Here is a 20,572-nt window from a genome sequence, read left to right as displayed (position 1 = left end):
TACCACGTCTTACCTTTGGTACACCCTTTAATTTACGGCGATACGTAACCCTTCAGGGCAGCATCCTACAAACTTAGCGAGCAAACAAAAGAAGTTATTGCCCAATTAATCGACCCTGAAACTGGATCCTAGCCTGAGATTTAAGGGAATGTAGGTCTTTGAAGACAATACTCATAGCATTGATCTAGGCATAGAATTCATGGCTGAAAACTAATCAGCTAGACACATTTCTTATCAAAGCTTCTTGTGAATGGCAAAATCAGTGCAAAACATTTCTTGACTTTAATATTTGTTGCTGTCAAATCAAATGCAAGTGAACAAGCAAAGACCTTAAAATAAAGCAAGCATGAAACATTTAAAATAAATTACTGTGATTCAAAGAAGGTTATAGGGTACTACAGTTTTTGTGTGTCCTTGCTCGTCCCCCACCCATGAGTCGCCAATTTCAGCAATTCAAAACTAATATTTTCTTCGCTCATACGCTGAATGCCAAAATCGTTGACAAAGTTATTTCTTAGAAGATCTTTACAGTCAATGCTGGCTGTTTTTTGAGTTTGTCTAAGTTCAGATATTAACCCTGCTAAATGAAAATCTTCTTTGTGCTCCCCAGATGTTAGGGGCAAATTCCATCTCAAGATATAGGAAACCAAAGTCAAGACAGCTAATCACTAACATGCATCATTGAAAATTGCATTCGCAAAGGGTGCGAATCGCAAAATTCGCCCGTTTGCGAATGCAATTTCATCATTTGGGATGCATCATTTATTTTTTGTACTTTTCGCAATTTAAGAAAAAGCAAAATTGCGATTACTTAAATTGCGATTGCATTTAAGGAATCTTAAATTGAGATTCCTTAAATGCAATGCATCAAACTAAAAACATTAGCAATTTCGCTAATAGGAGGAGCAAATTACCATGAAGTTGACCTTCACGGTAATTTGCAAAATCTTTGAAAAATGCACTAAAGTGCATTTTCATGTGTGTGTGCAAGATGTACTTATAGGCAGATTTCAGGGGTGCAACATGGTGTCCTTTTGACATCCTGGCATCCCTTGAAATTGCATTCTCAATTTGCGATTCTCTAATTGAGAATCGCAAATTGAAAATGTCTTCCCATTCATGCCTTTAGGCCCATAGGAATGAATGGGGAGGTATTCCTTAATTGCGATTCACAATTTGCAAGTCGCAATTAAGGAATTTTAAGAAATCGCAATTTTTTTTGCGATTTCTTCATGCTTAGCTTTTTGCAATTCCTTATTAGCGAATCCTTATTTTTCGATAATAAGGAATCGCAAATGGCATTGTTGGTGCATGTGGGCCTAAGCCCTAGAAAATCACATTTAATTGGGTGTAAAAAAAATCTGCACATTTACAGCGTGACCCTCTTTGCTGATTTATCAACAGAGAAGAACGAGGCAGAAACGCGCCGGATTAGAATGCAGTGGACACTACTCTCCAGAACACCTCCTGTGCGTATAATTCCTCTTGCATTTGTGCATCATATCCACATACTGTGCTTCACAGCGTGCTACAGGCACCAAGACTTGTTACTTTCTTCAATGCCAAGATCAGAGAACTAGGATTTGGAGCAACGCAAAGGTGACCATAACAGCCAACGTGAACCACAGCCTATCTGAAAGCATCCGCATGTGTCCCTTACCTTCAACGGCTCCTTCTCCGACACATCCGCCGTGTTCTCGAGGGTTCGGTACTTGCGTTCCCTCTCCCTGTGGTCTATTGTTGAATATCCATCTGGAGAAGAAGAAGACAGGTAAAGTCAGGACAGCGAGGGATACCCGGCCTCCTCAGGTGGCAACCAGGCGAGGACAGAAAGTGTAAATGCTTCTGGTGCCAAGGATGTGAACCAGTCCATCTGGTAGCTGCGATGGCAGGAAAGAAACTCAACACACAGCAAAAGACAAGGAAGAGAGAAAGTGTGGTAGATTGAGAGAGACGAGACACAAATCACATCAACACAGTAAATTAAAAAGGCAAAAGGGAAGGGAGGTGATATCTTTTAAGGTACAGAGATTTGTGGAGAGCTTTGATATCGCACAAGCACTTAATCGATTTGTCGTGGTCCTTCCTTGCCTCTCACGGATTACCTTGACCTAAATGCCACCTGCACCAAAATGAACATGAGTTGCTATGGCACATGCTGCTCCTCACTAAACATTTGTTCAGTTAATCAATGAAAGCTGAGAAATGTATCCATGAAAGGCCAGTGGAGCAAATCATGATGTTGTTTGCATGATTAGAAAAGGTAGACACTGATATTTCCAGATGTTTGCAAACCATGACGCTGTGAGGCTGCACCAGCAAATTCAATGAAATTATCTGTCTCTGAGGGGCGGGATCCAACTCCAAAGAGGACACAAATCTCTGGTCCATAACTTTCCAGGGAAGAAAAGGGCCTCTAATCACCCTGGGAGGGACAGGAGTTAAGACAGACCATTAGCCACTACTGCGTTGAGGTTTATGTGGCCCTATGGTAGACAGAAATGGTGCTTGGGGGTAATCCTAGGAGTGGCGAGTGTGTCCCTTTTTTGGGAATATCTACTGGCATGTTAGCAAGATTCCATTGACAACCCGGGGCTAGCCCAGATCTACGAAAACTGGCCTTCACCGCACAAGTGAGGAGGAAGCGGACACACTGCTGCGGTCATTGGTCAGTGCACTCCCACCCCACAGAAACATCAAGTCAGACCTCTCCTGCTTACTCTTCTTGCTCAGAACCAACAAATTAACAAGCATTGCAAAGACAGTGAGTCTTTTGACTGTGTCAATGCTTATTTTGTTACTGTTTTACACAAAACTTTAATGGTTGGGAAATCTGCTGGGCCCATGTCAATCCAAACCAAAATAACTTGGCTAAAAGCAAAAATATTTTTGGGGCCTCAAAAAACACACATTGCTATAGTAGTTCCTTAAGCGGAAGGGAATTACTGTGTGTGTGTGTATGTGATCCTTCTGAAAGGGTAGAATGCTGCCACTCACAGTGAAGTTAGCCAATGGCTGAAGTGGGCTGACCCACTACTGCATGCTGTAGTGGGTGGAAGAAAAATGTGAATGGCACTGCAACAGGCCAATGGATGAAGAGAGATGGCTGAATGCCCCTATAAATAAGAATATTATACATATCATTTTAGTAAAATCAAATGTATTGGCTACCACCAGACCTATGAAGCCAGTAACCATGCTCTCAATCCACCACTGTGCTGAGTATAGCGCTGAATACATTGCGGCTTGGCACTAGGTTGAGAACAGTAGAGCTTAGCCATCGAACCCCAACATTCAAGCAGTCAACCCACCCATGCTATCTCCACCGGCTCGCTTCCCCTACCCACCCATGCTACCTCATATGATCACCTCCCCTCCCCCACATTAAAAGCTTGACCTTCCAGATCCACGCGCATGGACCATCGGCCACGACTTGCAAGAGGCGGCCGAGCAAACAGCACTTATACCCCATGAAGAGGGGGCACTAACCACTATTGATCTGTTTCTAAAGTAAGAGCTCCGTCCTTTAAATGTCAGCTTCCTGCAGCCGGTAGAACGCCTCCAGGTGAAGACGGTGAACTTTCCCATGAGTGACGGCGCGCTCTATCGGAGATGATGGAGGGGTGGAGGGGCTTGTGGTGCTGATGGGAGGGGGTGCATTTACCTGGGCCCAGCTCGTCCATTGGAATCATGTCTCGGCTGCCAGACTTCTTGCTACCTGCAAAAGAGAAGCATGCCAGCGGGTAGTACTATGTGTGCTGAAGTGGAGGGCAGCGGGCAAAATGGAGGCAGGAGGGTAAGAGACGCGGAGGGGTTTGCGTGGAGAGAGGGTGGGAAGGAAGGGATAATAGGAAACAAGGAAAAAGGCAGAGTGAATGAAATGATAAAAAGAAACAGGAAGGCAGGAGAAAGAGGGTATAAGGTAGGAAGGAGTACCTATGTTGAAAAGAGGAAGGAAGAAGTAATACAAAGCAAGAAAGGTTATTAGGCAGAAGTAATTGATGAAGTAAGAAATGGAGACGTGAAACAGAGAACGATGGAGGGAGACATGAGAGAGGAGAGGTTAAGAAAAAGCAGCAGAAGGTAGAAAACAGGGATGGATGGTGGGTGAAAGGAAGGAACAAAGTGCAGAAATGAAGGAAAATAGTTAGGAGAGAAGGAGGAATATAGGTGGTAAGCAGGAAGGTTGGCAAACAGATGGAAGAGGAGTAGGGAAGGAACTGAAGATGGAGGGAGAGGAGGGAGGGAAGTGTTGTGAAAAAAAGGAAGGGGAGAAAGGATGGTTGCAAAAAAGAAAAGATGGAAGGAGAAAAGAGCACAGAAACAGAAGAGGAGTCAAGGAGAGGGAGATGGGAGGGAGGGGACAGTAAGGGCTGAAGGGAGTAAAATTAGATGGATAGAAGAAAGGAGGGCAGGGGAATGCTGAAGGAAAGGGGTAAGAGCGCAAGAGGAGATGAAGTGAGAAAGGGAGGGTAAAAGAATGATGAGGGAGAGGGCGAAAGACAAAGGGAGAGAGAGTGGGAGAGGAAGAGGGAGAGGAAGAGGGAGAGGAAGAGGGAGAGAAAGAGGGAGAGAAAGAGGGAGAGGGAGAGAAAGGGAGAGGGAGAAAGGGAAAGAGAGAGAGGGGGAGAGGGAAAGGAGGAGAGAGGGAAAGAGAGAAAGGGAGTGAGAGTGGGAGAGGAAGAGGGAGAGAAAGGGAGAGGAAGAAAGGGAAAGAGAGAGAGAGGGGGAGAGGGAAAGAGAGAGAGAGAGAGGGGGAGAGGGAAAGAGAGAAAGGGAGTGAGAGTGGGAGAGGAAGAGGGAGAGAAAGGGAGAGGGAGAGGGAGAAAGGGAAAGAGAGAGAGAGGGAGAGAGGGAAAGAGAGAGAGAGGGGGAGAGGGAAAGAGAAGGAGAGGGGGAGAGGGAAAGAGAGAAAGGGAGAGGGAAAGGGAGAGGGAGAGGAGATGGAGAGAAAGGGAGAGGGAGAAAGGGAAAGAGAAAGAGAGGGGGAGAGGGAAAGAGGGGGAGAGGGAAAGAGAAGGAGAGGGAGAGAGGGAAAGAGAGAGAAAGGGAGAGGAAGAGGGAGAGAAAGGGAGAGGGAGAAAGGGAGAGGGGGAGAGGGGAAGAGAAGGAGAGGGAGAGAGGGAAAGAGAGAGAAAGGGAGTGAGAGAGGGGGGAGACAATGTTTCGTTGCAGGGAGGCAAGGGATCCATGCAGCAAGCTGTCAGACAAGAGATCGCCTGTAACTCTGGGCTCAGCAGGGAGCCGGACCCCTGTCAAAACCTATTTCTCAAAATCTCCCCCTCCTTCACCCACACGCATCTGAATCGCCCGAGGTCACTGCACCTATTAATATTTCACATCTGTTAAGCACTTGGTACAACTCAGCGCACAAATACTGCAGCCAGCTCTGACAGATGCAGGTTTAGTTATCAGAGTCAAACATATAGATCGGGGGCGGGGTCACAGAGTTGGCCAGCCCCTCCCACAGTGTTAAGCCTTTCCATCTTGTGTTCTCATAAGGCTGTTCCTAGGACTCAGAGGCAGGACAAAGCCCACTGTGTATGTTCTGTGAAGATGTCCCCAGGTAATTGGCAGCCTTACCGTGATGAGTGATGACCAAAGTCTGGCTCCAGAAAGAAACAAAAATCTAAAAAATGTAAACTGGGGGCTTCCACTTGTGCCCATCATGGCTTCCTCTCGGGTTCTTTTCAGCAGCATCTCCATGTGCTTGGTGAGGGCTTCTGGGCGCCCCGGAGGCAGTACGTGCGCAGTGGTGCGCATGCTGAGTAGAGGGTCTGAGCAGAGAGCTCACCCTACATTTGTAGGACGCATTCTCTGCGTTACTCGTGCGTAACTGATGTAAAGGCACTGAGTGGAAAAGCAACTGCCTGCCTTTGGCCCTATTCAGCACTCTGCTGCCTCCAGGCCAGGTCTGTGCTATACAAATACCACACACTTAAATCCTGAAGTGTGGACCGGACTGGCCCCAGTCTTCTGCCTGAACCGGCCACTGCGTTAATACCACCATATGAAGACCAGGGCCTTATATCAAGTACATAACCCCAATATTAGCTAGCCACCTAGGGTGCCACATGTAGGAGGGGGCAAATGATTGGACATCAAACAGCAGATGCGGTTCGATTACCAAAAGGTCAATTATCCAAGGATGTCATAAACCGATGCATCGACCCTTTACACAGCTCTACCTACGGTCTATCAATAACTTGGCCGTCCTAGGGCCTCGAAGCATCAGAGTCCATCTGCCTCTTGTCTACCACGAGTTTAAACTTTACCAAAGATGGTCGGAATTTTTGAGTGAGTGTACACTCCACTGTGTGTGAAACGCTTTTCAACTCAAATTCTCAGAGCCTGTCCATCTCCTTCTTCCAAGACTTTTGCAGAGTAACATAGGTGGGAGCCATTCTAGGCGCAGGGCTCTTTGAGGTGTGGTGTGGTATGTGTAACACCTTTCCACAAACAGTCAAATCCTCCAAAAAACTACCTGCCTTTTACCCCAAAATATTTTACACTAAACCATGGGTGGGCTTCATTCTCAATTCAATTCAATTCAAATGATTTATATAGCGCGCTACATACCCAGAGGGTCTCAAGGCGCTTGGAGAAGGGTGGGGAATTACTTGTCGAATATCCAGGTTTTAAGTTGCTTTCTGAATGCTAGGTGGTTCTGAGTGAGGCGAAGGTGAGTGGGAAGTGAGTTTCAGGTTTTGGCTGCCAGGTAGGAGAAGGATCTTCCTCCCATGGTGGTTTTGTTGATGCGGGGTACAGCAGCAAGGGCTTGGTGGGAGGAGCGTAGCTGGCGGGAGGGGGTGTAGAAGGAAAGTCGTGTGTTGAGGCATTCGGGTCCAAGTTCGTAAAGTGCTTTGTGTGCGTGGGTTAGGAGGCGGAATGTTATCTTCTTATTGACAGGAAGCCAGTGGAGGTTTTTCAGGTGACCAGAAATGTGGTCTTTACGCGGAATGTCTAGTATGAGTCTGGCTGATGCGTTCTGGATGCGTTGGAGTTTTTTCTGAAGTTTTGCGGTGGTACCGGCGTATAGGGTGTTTCCGTAGTCCAAGCGGCTTGTAACCAGTGTGTGGGTGACCGTTTTTCTAGTTTCGGTGGGGATCCAGCGAAATGTTTTTTTGAGCATGCGAAGGATGTTGAAGCAAGATGATGAAACGGCGTTGACCTGTCTGGTCATCGAGAGTGAGGAGTCCAGAATGACGCCCAGGTTCCGTGCATGGTCCGTCGGGATGGGTGCTTTTCCAAGGGACTCTGGCCACCACGAGTCGTCCCAGGCGGAGGGGGAGGTACCTAGGATAAGGACTTCTGTTTTGTCGGAGTTCAGTTTCAGACGGCTGAGCTTCATCCACTCGGCTACTTCTCTCATTCCTTTATGTAAGTTTGTTTTGGCGGTGTTAGGGTCTTTGGTGAGTGAGAGGATCAATTGAGTGTCATCAGCGTAGGAGATGATGTTGAGGTTGTGTTGGCGTGCGATGGCCGCGAGGGGGCTCATGTATACGTTGAAGAGGGTGGGGCTGAGTGAAGATCCTTGTGGCACGCCGCAGATGACTTCAGTGGCCTCTGACTTGAATGGTGGGAGGCGGACTCTCTGGGTTCTTCCGGCAAGGAACGAGGTGATCCATTCCAGTGCTTTTCCTTGGATTCCTATGTTTCTGAGGCGTTGTAACAGGGTGCTATGACAGACTGTGTCGAAGGCTGCGGAGATGTCGAGGAGGATGAGGGCGACTGGGTCTCCATTGTCCAGTAGAGTTCGAATGTCGTCTGTTGCTGCGATGAGTGCGGTCTCAGTGCTGTGTTTGGCTCGGAAGCCAGACTGTGAGGAGTCTAGGGATTTGTTGGTTTCGAGGAAGGCGGCGAGCTGGTTGTTGACAGCTTTCTCGATGACTTTGGCCGGGAATGGAAGGAGCGAGATGGGGCAGTAGTTTTTGAGTTCGGTGGGGTCAGCTGTGGGTTTTTTCAGAAGGGCGCTGAGTTCGGCGTGTTTCCAGCTTTCCGGGAAGGTGGCGGAGTTAAGGGAGCAGTTGATGACATCTCGGAGGTGGGGTGCGATGACGGAGTCAGCTTTGTTGAAGATGTGGTGAGGGCATGGGTCTGTGGGGGATCCTGAGTGGATGGAGTTCATCAGGCGGATGGTGTCCTCAGTGGAGATTGGGTTCCAGTCATTAAGGATGTTCAAGGGGGGTGGGGGTACGGCAGAAGGTAGGGTGGGTTGGTCTCCAGGATGGTTGTCAAAGCTGTTGTGGATGTCTGCTATTTTGTCGTGGAAGAACGAAGCTAGGGAGTCGCAAAGGGCTTGAGAGGGAGTGATGTCGTTGGAGTTGGCAGTGGGGTTGGTAAACTCTTTGACGACGTTGAATAATTCCTTGCTGTTGTGGGCGTTGTTATCAAGTCGGTCTTTGAAAGCGGCTTTCTTGGCAGTTCGGATCAGTTGGTGGTGTATGCGGATGGCGTTTTTGAACGCGTCCCTGGTGCTGGTGTTTGGGTCTTTTTTCCATGTCTTCTCAAGGGAGCGACAGAGTTTCTTGGATTTCTTAAGATCATCGTTGAACCAGGGGGCGTTTTTGCTGCCTAGTTTGATTTGACGTTTTTTCAGGGGTGCTAGGCTGTCGGCGCTGTTGGTTAGCCATTGAGTGAAGTTAATGGCTGCTTGGTTGGGGTTCGAAGAGTGGGCAGGGGGGTTTTGAAGAAGCGATGAGGAGATCTGGTCGATGGTGATTTTGTTCCAGTTTCTTCGCAGAGTAGGTTGAGGATGGTTGTGGGTTGTGGTCTTTTTGTAGATAAAGTGAACGCAGCTGTGGTCCGTCCAATGGAGAGCTGTGGTGTGACTGAAGGAGATATGTTTGCTGGAGGTGAAGATAGGGTCGAGAGTGTGACCTGCGTGGTTAGTGGGGGTATTAACAAGTTGTTTGAGTCCGAGGTTGGGGAGATTGTCCAGCAGGGTAGTGGTGTTGCTGTCGTTGCTTTTTTCCAGGTGAAAATTGAGGTCTCCCAATAGAATGTAATCCTCGGAGGGGAGGGCGTGTGGGGTGATAAAGTCAGTGATGTATTCACTGAATTTTGCACGGGGTCCTGGTGGCCTGTAGAGGAGGGTGCCTCTGAGTGTGGTCTTGGGGTCGGTGTGGATCTGGAAGTGAAGGTGTTCGGCGCTAGCGAGGTTGACGTCTGAGCTGGTTGAGATGCGGATGGAGTTCTTATGGACGATAGCGATGCCTCCTCCTGTTTGCTTGGTGCGGTCTTTTCGGATGATCTTGTAACCTTCCGGGATGGAAATGGTGATGTCTGGAGCTGAGGAGGCGTTCATCCATGTTTCTGTTAGGAAGGCGACGTCCGGAGAGATGGTGTCTAGTAGATTCCAGAGGTCGATGGCGTGTCTGTGGACCGAGCGGGTGTTGAGCAGGATGCATTTAAGGTGGTTGGTGTCAGGTCTCTGTTTGGTGTTAGTGGATGAGGAGTTGGTCTTGGTGCCGTCAAACTTGCAGGAGTTGCATGAGAAGGGTCCATGGGTGTGTCCGGGGGCGGCTTGGGCGCAGTTGGGGAGTCGGCCGGGGTTTAGGGCTAAGAGGGTGGAGGCGGCGTATGTAATGCGGGTGGGGTGGGTGGGACGGGGTGTGGTCGACCCCTCTACTTGGGCTACGATCCCCACTGAGTGTGTATCGGTATAAGGCATGGCAATCCTCACTATTTCTATTTAGCATTTTATAGTGTGCCCATGTAAAATACATGGCTGCAACCGCTGGAACAGGGGTGTCTGAGTCTACAGGCTGCCTTTTGGACGCCTCCATAAACTTTGGCCGGCATTGAGCTACAGCCCATTGAAAGCTGGACTAAACCCCTAAAACCAGCTGCGGGCAACAGTAATCCATCACTAACACTGTAGATAGAACCAAAGACCCTAAACCAAATGAGGGCAACAGAAATCCACCAGTAGCTCACTGTAGATTGGAGTAATACCCTAGAATGACAGTGATCAGGGATAAACTCTGAAAATTGAACACAAACACTTATTAATCAACAGCGGGCAGTGTTCGATCTCCCGTTATCGGCTGTGCATGGATCTAAAAAACGAAAAACATGTGCATGGGGCTAAACTATCAGCAATCAACAAAAAGGACAATAATTCTCAATAACATAATGTGGTTGTGTCTCATGCCGTTAACTCAAGAGCATTTTGTACTCAAGAGCATTTTGCACTCAAGAGCATTTTGTACTCAATTGCACACATTACGAGTGATGACAGTAATGACACTTCTGTAAAAAATGTTTGCATAAGTCTTGATTTCCACTCTGACACCTCACCTCCCTTCCCATGTGAAACTAGTGATACTTTGCATTGTTTTTGCAGTTTATGCAAGAAATATGTGCACATGGTGAACAAAACACCTTCAACTTTGAACACTCCTGGCGTTACACAGTTAATGACAGACTTAACACTGGACAAAAACACCACAAACAGAGCTGGACCATCGACTTTGAAACAGCAGTACTCATCTGTAGATGAGACCAAACTACATATAATGGTGATCTGTAGGCTGAGTTAAACAATCAGCAACCAAACATTAACAGTGGCAGAAAAAACAGAATGAGCAGTTTCAAACTCCCAGCAACCACATCCACAACTAACTAAAACCCTGTAAAGAACGTTGGCCAGGAGGACTAGTGCTGAAAAATCTTCAAGGACCTGGTGGTAGGGATAAACTGTCATTAATAAGCTACAAGTGAGCTAAAAATCAATTGGCCAAGTTTGGATGCATTAATCACATGTAACCTACTATAAAAGGGACAGAAAACTCAATAACTGGGTGGGATATACCCCTGAAACCCACCTGCAGATGGGGTAAAAATTCTATATCCAGCAGAGCGTGAGGTTATAAAGCAAAAAACACTTCATTCTTTTAAAAAAAAACATTTTCTCACCATACTTTTTGCTATTGGCAACATTTCTAATTGTTGGCACAGGACAGAATTATTTTGCTGGCATTTGCCCATGTTTCTGTCACCTATCGTGCAACAAACAGCTAGCTGCGATGCCCAGAAGACCTTTTAATCAAATCATATATTGGATTAAGTAACTGCACAATCGGAAATGCCACGTTGATAGGAGGAACTAGGGATAGGGAACGGAATTTGGGGCACTCGGGACAAAGCCCAAACCAAGCAGATGACCTTATTTATTTTATTGGTTATTGAGCACACAGTGACCCCGCGGGTATCCAGGCGTTTAGCCAAAAAGTATCTTTGGTACGCCAGCAAGAAATAGAAGAAAGACCGGGGGTTAAATGAATAAATGAGATTTCAGTGCTCCATGAAATTTTAGCTGATTCGGCTCAAGATGAAGGGCTAACGGCAATTTGTTCCAGGTCTGAGCAGGGACCACAGAAAAAGCCTTACCCTAGAGGCTGACATTGCGAAACTTTGGTATTGCGATCAGACCAGCAGATGGAGAACGAAGCCGTCTAAAAGGGGAATATCTTGTAAACATACCTGAAATTTATGAGCCTCGAATTGCAGGATAAAGAGCTTTATGGGCCATATAAAGGGCTTTAAGCGGGCAACTCCTTTACAAAGGGGCCAGTGAAGCAGGCTAGGAAGACAGGAACAAATGTTCTTTTACCAAAAATCAGTCTGGCTGCTGCATTCTGCGTAAGTTGTAACCTCCTAATAAGGTACAGAGGAATCCACATAAATAGGGCATTGCGATAGTCCAGCTTACTTAGATCCAAGGTTTGCACCAGCAATTGCATGGAATTTTGATGATTGCGCTGAGTAATCTTTCCTAAATTGTCTCAAAAGCAGGTAGCAAGTAGACATCAGCGTATTAATATGAGACTCAAAAGAGAGTAGGTTGGAAATAAAACTTCTAAATTCCTAGCTGAGGTAGCCAGCACTTGACAGTTGCCCAAGGAATGAGGCCACCACCTATTGGACCAGATGGAGGGATGCCCAAAAATCAGAACCCCGTGGAACGCCACCAGTGATGTCTTAAAAGACAGAGAGAAAGGAAGCCATTTGCACTGCTTGCATTTTATTCTTTGGAAAGGAATCGAAGCATGTAAGTGGCTTATCCCTCAGACCAATGGTGAGCCGTTTTAGTAAAATAGCATGTGAGACCGTGTCGAACGCAGCCAACAGCTCAAGAGGTATAGGAGCCGCAGAGTCACCGGCATCCAGAATCATCCGAATATCTTTAGTAACAGCCGTTAGCACAGTTTCTATGCTAAAACAAGGTTGAAACCCTGATTTATGCTAATTGCACACGCCATTTTCCTCACAGCATGTGGCTAACTGCTCATTAACACAGTTTTTACAAAATTTTAGCAAAGAATGGGAGCAGAGAAATTGGACGATAATTAGAAAAAGTATTTGGATCCGGTGTTACAAGCAGGTAGGGAAATGTAAACAAACCACAAAAAATATGAAACGAGAAGCAGCAAAGGTGTTATATAAAAAAAAAAAACACAACAGAAATTCCGAAGTCCTTCCTTCATTTCTACATATTTAAAGGGAACAGCACTCTTTAATGGGAGGACCACTCTGAGGCACCCGTGACTCCCTATGGATGTTGAGTCAGCTATACGGCAGGGGTAGTAGAACATCACACGCCCTTTGACCCCTGCAGGTTGGCCCTTTGTCCACTCTTAACTACTTTCAACAGCCACCACTTTGCTGCTCAGCGTCTGGAAAGAGCAACAAGTAGAAACTACAGAAAGTAAACATGGCTCGCAGAGACACTACCTTTGTGACCCATCAGACCAGGGGTAGTAAGAGCAATGATATGGGTAGGTGTGGGCCCGCTATGGGCAGCAGGTACTACTCCTAAATGATGTTTAGTAACTACAGCTTGCTAATAAGGCGCCCAGCATCACGCAGAATGGGGTTTCACGTGTTTTAAGTCAACAGGAAAGATAAAAGCCGCAAACAAAATGGCATAGGTTGTGGAACAGCTGTTTACAGGGAGACTCACCTCTGCTTTTGTCGACCAGTGGGAGGGTGCTGTCGTCGAACCCTGCTCGCCCATTCCCCTTCGACGCCTTGGGGAGGGTGGCGACTGCAGACTGAAAATAGAAATAAGAGTTGGGGGTCACCGCTAGTGAAATTCAACAAAGCTCCTGAATATTAAGCATTACGCATTATATGATGGCGGGCGACTGAATTGTAAACTGTGTTGTCAACACTGCAAACTAAGTCGTTTGTAGGCAAGAAGAGAGCAGGCGAGGGAGGCATTAGTTGGCAGCAGTGGGGGTAACTTTACTTTTCTGTGTAAGCTGATTCTCTGTTCGCACTACATGTGTGATCTCCTCATGGCACAAGGGTTGTGAGGCGACCACGGGATAGCATGTTGTAGCTTTGTTGGAACATACATGCAACAGGCAGTGAAGATATAGCCAAGCGGCAATCAACGCGAAGGAGCTGGGGCGAGACAACAACAAAAAGCTGAAAGACAACAAGTGTGAAAATACAGAGAGAGATGGGAGAGTCTGAAAAAGTAGAGAGAGAGTTAATGAAAAGAAGGGTACAGGCCATAGAGAAGGGGGACAGCGTGGCATAATGGAAAGAGATGAACCGAATGAAAGATAAAAACAGAATGGAGAGTGAGCGAGAGAGACAAGTGGTGGAGAGTGTGCAGGAGAGAGAGAAAACAAGAGACAAATAATGCAGTGAGAAGCGGTGGAGAGATAGAGAGAGAGAGAAAGAGAGAAAGAGAGAGAAACTATGAAGCGTGTAAAACTTAAAGATGCAGACAGAATGTTAGTTTTCATTGGTGGCAGCAAGTTTTGGCAGTCCAAGAGCAGATGTTTGCAGCTGGCAAATACAAGAAGAAATAACTGTGTTTGAATCCACTCTGGGAACTAATGAGGGAGGGGACGGGGGGAGTGGGAGGGGGGTTTCTAGCTGATGCAAGAGGTCAAACTAGCAGAATAGATTATTTCCATAACCCGGAGGACAAGGGTGCATATCGAGATTAAAAATTACAACAAAACAAATGAACCGCGAATGACAGCCGTTCACTCTCTATTGTTCCTGTGTGTTCGCAGTAAATCTTCGAAAAGGGGCATGATGGTGTAATATCAGGAATTCAATCTAACAAGCGTAATATGTAATTTCTGAAATAATGTGACTTACACCAGAGTAATTTAAATTCCCCCAGGCCTAGTTTATAATCACCATCTAGTCATGCCAAGATGTCCTGTTCTCAGCAGCACCCCGCCTCCCTTCTAGGGCCAGGCCAGCCCTTCTGCCTAACATATAGACATATACAGGCAAACAAACAGTGACCAACATTAATATAACACCTTTAGGTCACTTATTTAAAAGCAAAACACTACTGCACCCAAAACAAAAATACTACAAAGCATAGTGTAACAGGTGAGAGTGTATATTGACGATGTTTCGATCCCGTAAAAATATGAAATCATCATCAGGACTCAGCATTATTGTTTTTTTCTCATTGTTTGTTTCAGTTCATTGTTTGTTTGTTCTCTTGATCTTTAGTCTTTGAAATAATTCCGGCTGGGGTAATTATATTTTTTTTGTTGAATTGTAGCAATACACTTGAAAACTCTGATCACTGAAACTGTTTATGGAACTGCTTTTTGTATCCAGAACGACTGTATTTCATTTTATGTTAACCTCTTCCCTGCTGATGACGGAACCGCTCCGTCATCAGCTGCGGTGGCGCTGTGCTGATGACGAAGCGGTTCCGTCATGGCCCGCCCGCCGCTCATGCGCGGCGCGAAGTCGACGCATGTGCTGAGCGTTCTATTGAGCGGGCGGTGCCATGACAGAACCGCTCCGTCATAAGCACAGCCCAACCGACGCTGGTGACGGAGCAGTTCCGTCACCAGCATGCGCCCGACGCTCTTCCGCCCGCCCCCTTAGCACTGCAGCGGAATACCCGCCGCAGTGAAGGGGTTAAGGGGCCGTTGTCTCTAGAATTACTCAAGTACCCTTGGTCACTTACGATCTTTGGGTTTTCCTTGTGTACATATACTTGAGATGAGAATGGGCTGCCATAACCCAATGACCCTATTCTAGGCGCAGTCTTCCACAGTGTAGGGTCAGTTTAAACATTTTTGTGAGGCTTTATTTTGATTTCCGGCCCGCCCTGGTCCCTGCTGTCAGTGCCATCACATCCTCTGTCTGCCTTCAGCAACACTTGAATCGCGGGTGCTGTTTTTGCAGTCGCGGCTGGTGCAGGTAAGTGCAGCGGGGTAAGGGTGGCAGACAACATATGACTAAATAGGGAAAATAAAAATAAAAAATTGATAAAACCACTTACCTTGCGCTCGCCACATCGCTGACTCTGCGATGCGGCGAGCATAAGGTAAGTGGTTTTATTATTTTTAAATTTTTATTTTCCCTATTCCATCATTTCTCTATTTGCCCCCACCCTGCCCTACCATGCTTACCTGCACCGGCCACGGCTGTGTTTCTGTGACACTGCTGGCTATGGCGTTCACTGCCACTGTGGTCAAACAAACTGCGCCATCCCTGCATAGCAGGGGGCCTTGAATATAGCAAGAAAACCTTTCATGATTTCATGCTTTGGAGCACACTGCAGCTCCAAGACACAAGTTTACAACATGCTAAGATAATGTATTTTAATTGGGAATGGAATGTAAACTTCAATTGTGGCAGCTCCAGAATGAGTTCTGGGGGGGTTGATATTGGAGGAATGGAAGCTAACGCTCATACAGGGGCCTATTCAAAAACTACTTATTGTAGTATGTTTAATGGGAAACATCCTTTACGACGCAACTTTTACAACGCAGTGTCTTGACAACGCGGTAGTTACAACGACAACCATTACAACGCATTGCGCTGGGGGGCGCTCTAGGATAGGGAATAAGTTTAATTTACTATCCAACACCTTCCCTAGTGTCCACGGGGACTGGAGTTGGACTAGTAAATTAAACTATTCACTATCCAGCACCCCAAAGCACTATGCGTTGTAAAGGTATTCGTTGTAAATACCGCGTTGTAAAGGCATGCGTGGTAAAAGTATGCGTTGTAACGTCATACATCCATGTTAATCTGGCTACAATAGTACTACTAACGTACTACAAAATCCAAGTCACATACCTATGTGAGAGGTCTATGGCTCCGCTTCACCTGTCTTTTAAGAGCAGAGACCACTGCACACTTATGTACGTGTTTTAGTAAAAATTGTGGGGAGGGAGGACAGAAAGGAGCGGCTAGAAAAATGGAGAATTCCTAGTATTAAATGGGAGGAGTTAAGAGAGGGGTAAGGAGGGGTTTAGGGAGGGCATGCACCGAAACCACACAAATGTAAGCCCCTTCCTATTTACAAACTGCGCTTGGCTAGTTACTGCAGCCCAGCGCAGAGCTGAAATGAGTACAGCACCACACATGGCCAACAACTGGTACTGCAACACCTTCCTATAGAAAGTAATGGAGGTTGGGACTTCAAATAAAACCAGCTGGGAACACTAACCCAAAAATATTTAAAATGTTAAAAAATATACATACATGTTATTTAATGTTAAAACATTTTTTTAAAATAACAATTATTCATTTTAATATATCTGATTAACATTTTCAAATTTTTAAAACAGTTATGTTAATATTTATTCACAAAAATGTAATTTGTTAATTCGGTACATAATTGTAAATACATGATAATGTATAAAAAAAGTTTAAATGTTTAACTTAAAATTAAATTAGCAATGCTGTACCACATAACATTATTCTATATTTAAAATATAGACAAATTAAGATTGATAGATAACTTAAAAATATCCCCTCTAATTTATCTAAAAGCATAATAAACTTTTAAAATTGTATTTATACTTTATCATAAGGAGATCTCCAACCTGATAGCAAAGGTCCCCACCAAGTGTGCGGAATGACAAATATGATGCTAAAGTCACTGCTGTTAGTAACTTTATGGCTGTATTGATGTTTTTACTGACTCCACCCCGTATTTCAGGGGGTGGAGACATGTAAGTCTACACTTTTTAAGTAACTTTAAACTCAAAAGTGGTGAGCAGCCCAAAGCTGCAGAAGATAGAGCGATATGGGCTAAAATGACAGCGACGGACAGAAATATCAGGAAGGGTCACAATAGATCTAGAGAAATAGACTGTAAAAAATAGGCAAGCCTTATAGGTAGAACAATACGTATCAGGAGAATGAGGGGAGGAGCGTGGGACCAAGAGCGTTTATATGCTGGGGGGTAAAAAGTAAAAATGTAGATAAAGAGACTGTTGTTAATCATGTTTTATGAGTTCACTGAAAACAATAAAACAAATTGCACAAAAAAATAAAAGATTCAGCCAGATGCGACAGAGCAGCCTGTTGGCCATTTTCATAGGTTAGTGGATAGGGATGGTCAGGCCCCAAAAGCTATAAAAATGGCTTGGACAGCAGGTAAAAATCATTTTTAATGAATATTGAATTAATAATTAACTGCTGTTGAGGTAATCTCTAAATTAGCCAGACAGCGCCACCTTGTGGCAGACTGTCACAAGAGCTGGAAATGACAATTAAGTGCCGGTGCTGAGCACAGGAAACCACCGGCTCAAATTAAGCACTGGATTTAGAGATTTTCAGAGAGATATTTGTATATCTTTAAACCAGAAATATCCTTACCTGGAAGTGGGCTTTGCTCCAGCCATCTTTTTGCAGAGCATTCCTCAGATCCTTGTAGCTCCAGACCATCTGCAGGACATGCGACGCTGCCTTCACTTCCCGCTGTGATTGGCTGATGAGCAAAAAAAAAAAAAACAGGAGTCAGACATGCGGTCCAATTACAGACAGAAGTCAGACTCAGAACCCGCTAACAAACAGGAGGAGTTAGACCCAGATCCTAATTTCAGAACGGAGTCGTCGGACCACGGTCCGCTCACAAAGAGAATGAGAGAAGCCCAAAACCAAATTACAAAGAGGAGTCAGACTCGGAACCCGCTAACAAAGAGGAGGAGTCAGACCCGGTGCATAATTACATAAAGGATTATTCAGGTTTGAGGCTCATTCACGAAGAGGCGTAAGACCCAATGGCCATTTACAGAGAGGAGTCAGTCCCAAAACCTGATCATAAAGACAGTCAAAGAATGAGTCTTGCTGAGGAAAGGAGTCAGACTTGAAGCCCGGCTGTAAAGAACAAGAGTCACACCTGTCGTTCAATCACAGACAGGAAGAGTCTTACTTGGCACCCAATCACAGAGAGAAGGAATCATACCTTGCGCCCAATCACAGAGAGGAGGAGTCAGACTAGAAGCCGAGCTGTAAAAGGAGGAGTCACACCTACTGCCCAATCACAGAGAGGAGGATTCATACGTGCCACCCAATCACAGAGAGGAAGAGTCAGACTTGAAACCCACTGACAAAGATGCGTTGTCCTACCTGGTGCCCAATCACAGACAGGAGGTGCCAAACTCTGACAAAGCGCACAATGTGGAGGAGTCGCACTCTGAACCTTGATAACAAAGAGAAGGAATCAGGTCCAAGACTCGCTCACATAGAGGAGTCTGATGCACAACCTAGTCACAAGGAGAAAGACTCACACTCTGATTCCGCTCTCAAAGAGACAAGGGCAGATCCAGAACCCGACCATAAAAAGAGGGGTCAGACCCGAAGCCCACTCACAAAGACGACGACTCAGAGAAAGGGCACTCACAAAGAAGACACAACTAGTATGCAAAACAGTGATGGACGGAATGCTTTAAATAATGCCATCCACCGGTAATCACTCAGGCCACATCCTATTCCATTGTTTTTATGCTCGCCATGACACCCCAGCTTGGACCCAGCCATATGCAAATCAGTCTTGACCCTGCACCCAATAGGAACAGTGTAGCCCGAACTGCCAAGCCAGGTCCTCCCTGAACTGGAACACAAGCATCCTAGGACCGGTTTCGCCCGAGTTATGGGCTCATCATACGGGATAGCAGCTTGGTTCCAGTGGCATACTGTGCATGAGACCAACGTCTGAGCAAACCCGGCCCACTTAGGGTGACATAATAAGTATTGAACACAGTGATGGATGGAATGCTTGAATTAATTTCAGCCACTGGTAATCAATAGGGGCCACATCCTAATCAAGCAAAAGAAAGGTGGGTTGGAGGGTTCCCCCGAGCTATTGCCAGTGGTTAGACTTATTGCAAGCAGCCTCCCATCACCATTTGTGTGTTTTAAAAAGAGGAGTTATGCTCTGTACCGCTCACAAAAAGGAGTGGGATGCACAGTCCACTCACAATAAGAGGCCAATCTCTGAACTCGCTCACAAAGACCTAAGACCCAGTCACAAAGATCAGGAGTCGGACCTGGATAACGGTCTTAAAGGGGAGTCTGGCTAGTAGCAAGCTCATAACACAGAGGACTCAATTCAAAACACACTCACAGACAGATGGAGTCAGGTTCAGAACCCATTCACATAGAGGAGACCCCCGCACCCGCTCACAGAGAGATCAAGTCAGGCCTAGAACCATTCACATAGAGGAGAGACCCTGCAGACCCTAACCGAGACCGAGTCCGGTCTAGAACCCATTCACATAGAGGAGAGACCCTGCACCTGCTAACAGAGACCGAGTCCGGTCTAGAACCCATTAACATAGAGGAGAGACCCTGCACCTGCTCACAGAGAGATCAAGTCAGGCCTAGAACCCATTCACATAGAGGAGAGACCCTGCACCTGCTAACAGAGACCGAGTCATACCTAGAACCCATTAACATAGAGGAGAGACCCTGCACCTGCTCACAGAGAGATCAAGTCAGGCCTAGAACCCATTCACATAGAGGAGAGACCCTGCAGACCCTAACCAAGACCAAGTCAAGTCTAGAACCCATTCACATAGAGGAGAGACCCTGCACCTGCTACCAGAGGGATCAAGTCAGGTCTAGAACCATTCACATAGAGGAGAGACCCTGCACCTGCTAACAGAGACCGAGTCATACCTAGAACCCATTAACATAGAGGAGAGACCCTGCACCTGCTCACAGAGAGATCAAGTCAGGCCTAGAACCCATTCACATAGAGGAGAGACCCTGCACCTGCTAACAGAGACCGAGTCCGGTCTAGAACCCATTAACATAGAGGAGAGACCCTGCACCTGCTCACAGAGAGATCAAGTCAGGCCTAGAACCCATTCACATAGAGGAGAGACCCTGCACCTGCTAACAGAGACCGAGTCATACCTAGAACCCATTAACATAGAGGAGAGACCCTGCACCTGCTCACAGAGAGATCAAGTCAGGCCTAGAACCCATTCACATAGAGGAGAGACCCTGCAGACCCTAACCAAGACCGAGTCCAGTCTAGAACCCATTCACATAGAGGAGAGACCCTGCACCTGCTACCAGAGGGATCAAGTCAGGTCTAGAACCATTCACATAGAGGAGAGACCCTGCACCTGCTAACAGAGACCGAGTCATACCTAGAACCCATTAACATAGAGGAGAGACCCTGCACCTGCTCACAGAGAGATCAAGTCAGGCCTAGAACCCATTCACATAGAGGAGAGACCCTGCAGACCCTAACCAAGACTGAGTCCAGTCTAGAACCCATTCACATAGAGGAGACCCCCTGCACCCGCTCACAGAGAGATCA

At 46.3% G+C, this 20,572-nt stretch overlaps 1 protein-coding gene across 2 annotated transcripts in view; it reads right to left on the bottom strand.

Moving 5' to 3' along the window:
* Positions 1–20,572, bottom strand: part of ARVCF (ARVCF delta catenin family member) — a 771,519-nt gene that overhangs the window by 25,419 nt on the left and 725,528 nt on the right. For both annotated transcript variants that reach the window (XM_086942623.1, XM_086942624.1), the window contains 4 exons: positions 17,617–17,728; positions 12,968–13,058; positions 3,665–3,718; positions 1,661–1,752 (listed from right to left, as the gene is read on the bottom strand). In XM_086942623.1, the coding sequence (XP_086798749.1) occupies positions 1,661–1,752; positions 3,665–3,718; positions 12,968–13,058; positions 17,617–17,728 (349 nt within the window). The remainder of the gene's footprint in view (positions 1–1,660; positions 1,753–3,664; positions 3,719–12,967; positions 13,059–17,616; positions 17,729–20,572) is intronic.

This window comes from Lissotriton vulgaris, chromosome 11 (genome assembly GCF_964263255.1).
Source record: "Lissotriton vulgaris chromosome 11, aLisVul1.2, whole genome shotgun sequence".
Classification (NCBI taxonomy): Eukaryota; Metazoa; Chordata; class Amphibia; order Caudata; family Salamandridae; genus Lissotriton; species Lissotriton vulgaris.
The sequence above is the reverse complement of the archived record's forward strand: the minus strand, read 5'-3'. Positions and strand labels throughout refer to the sequence as shown.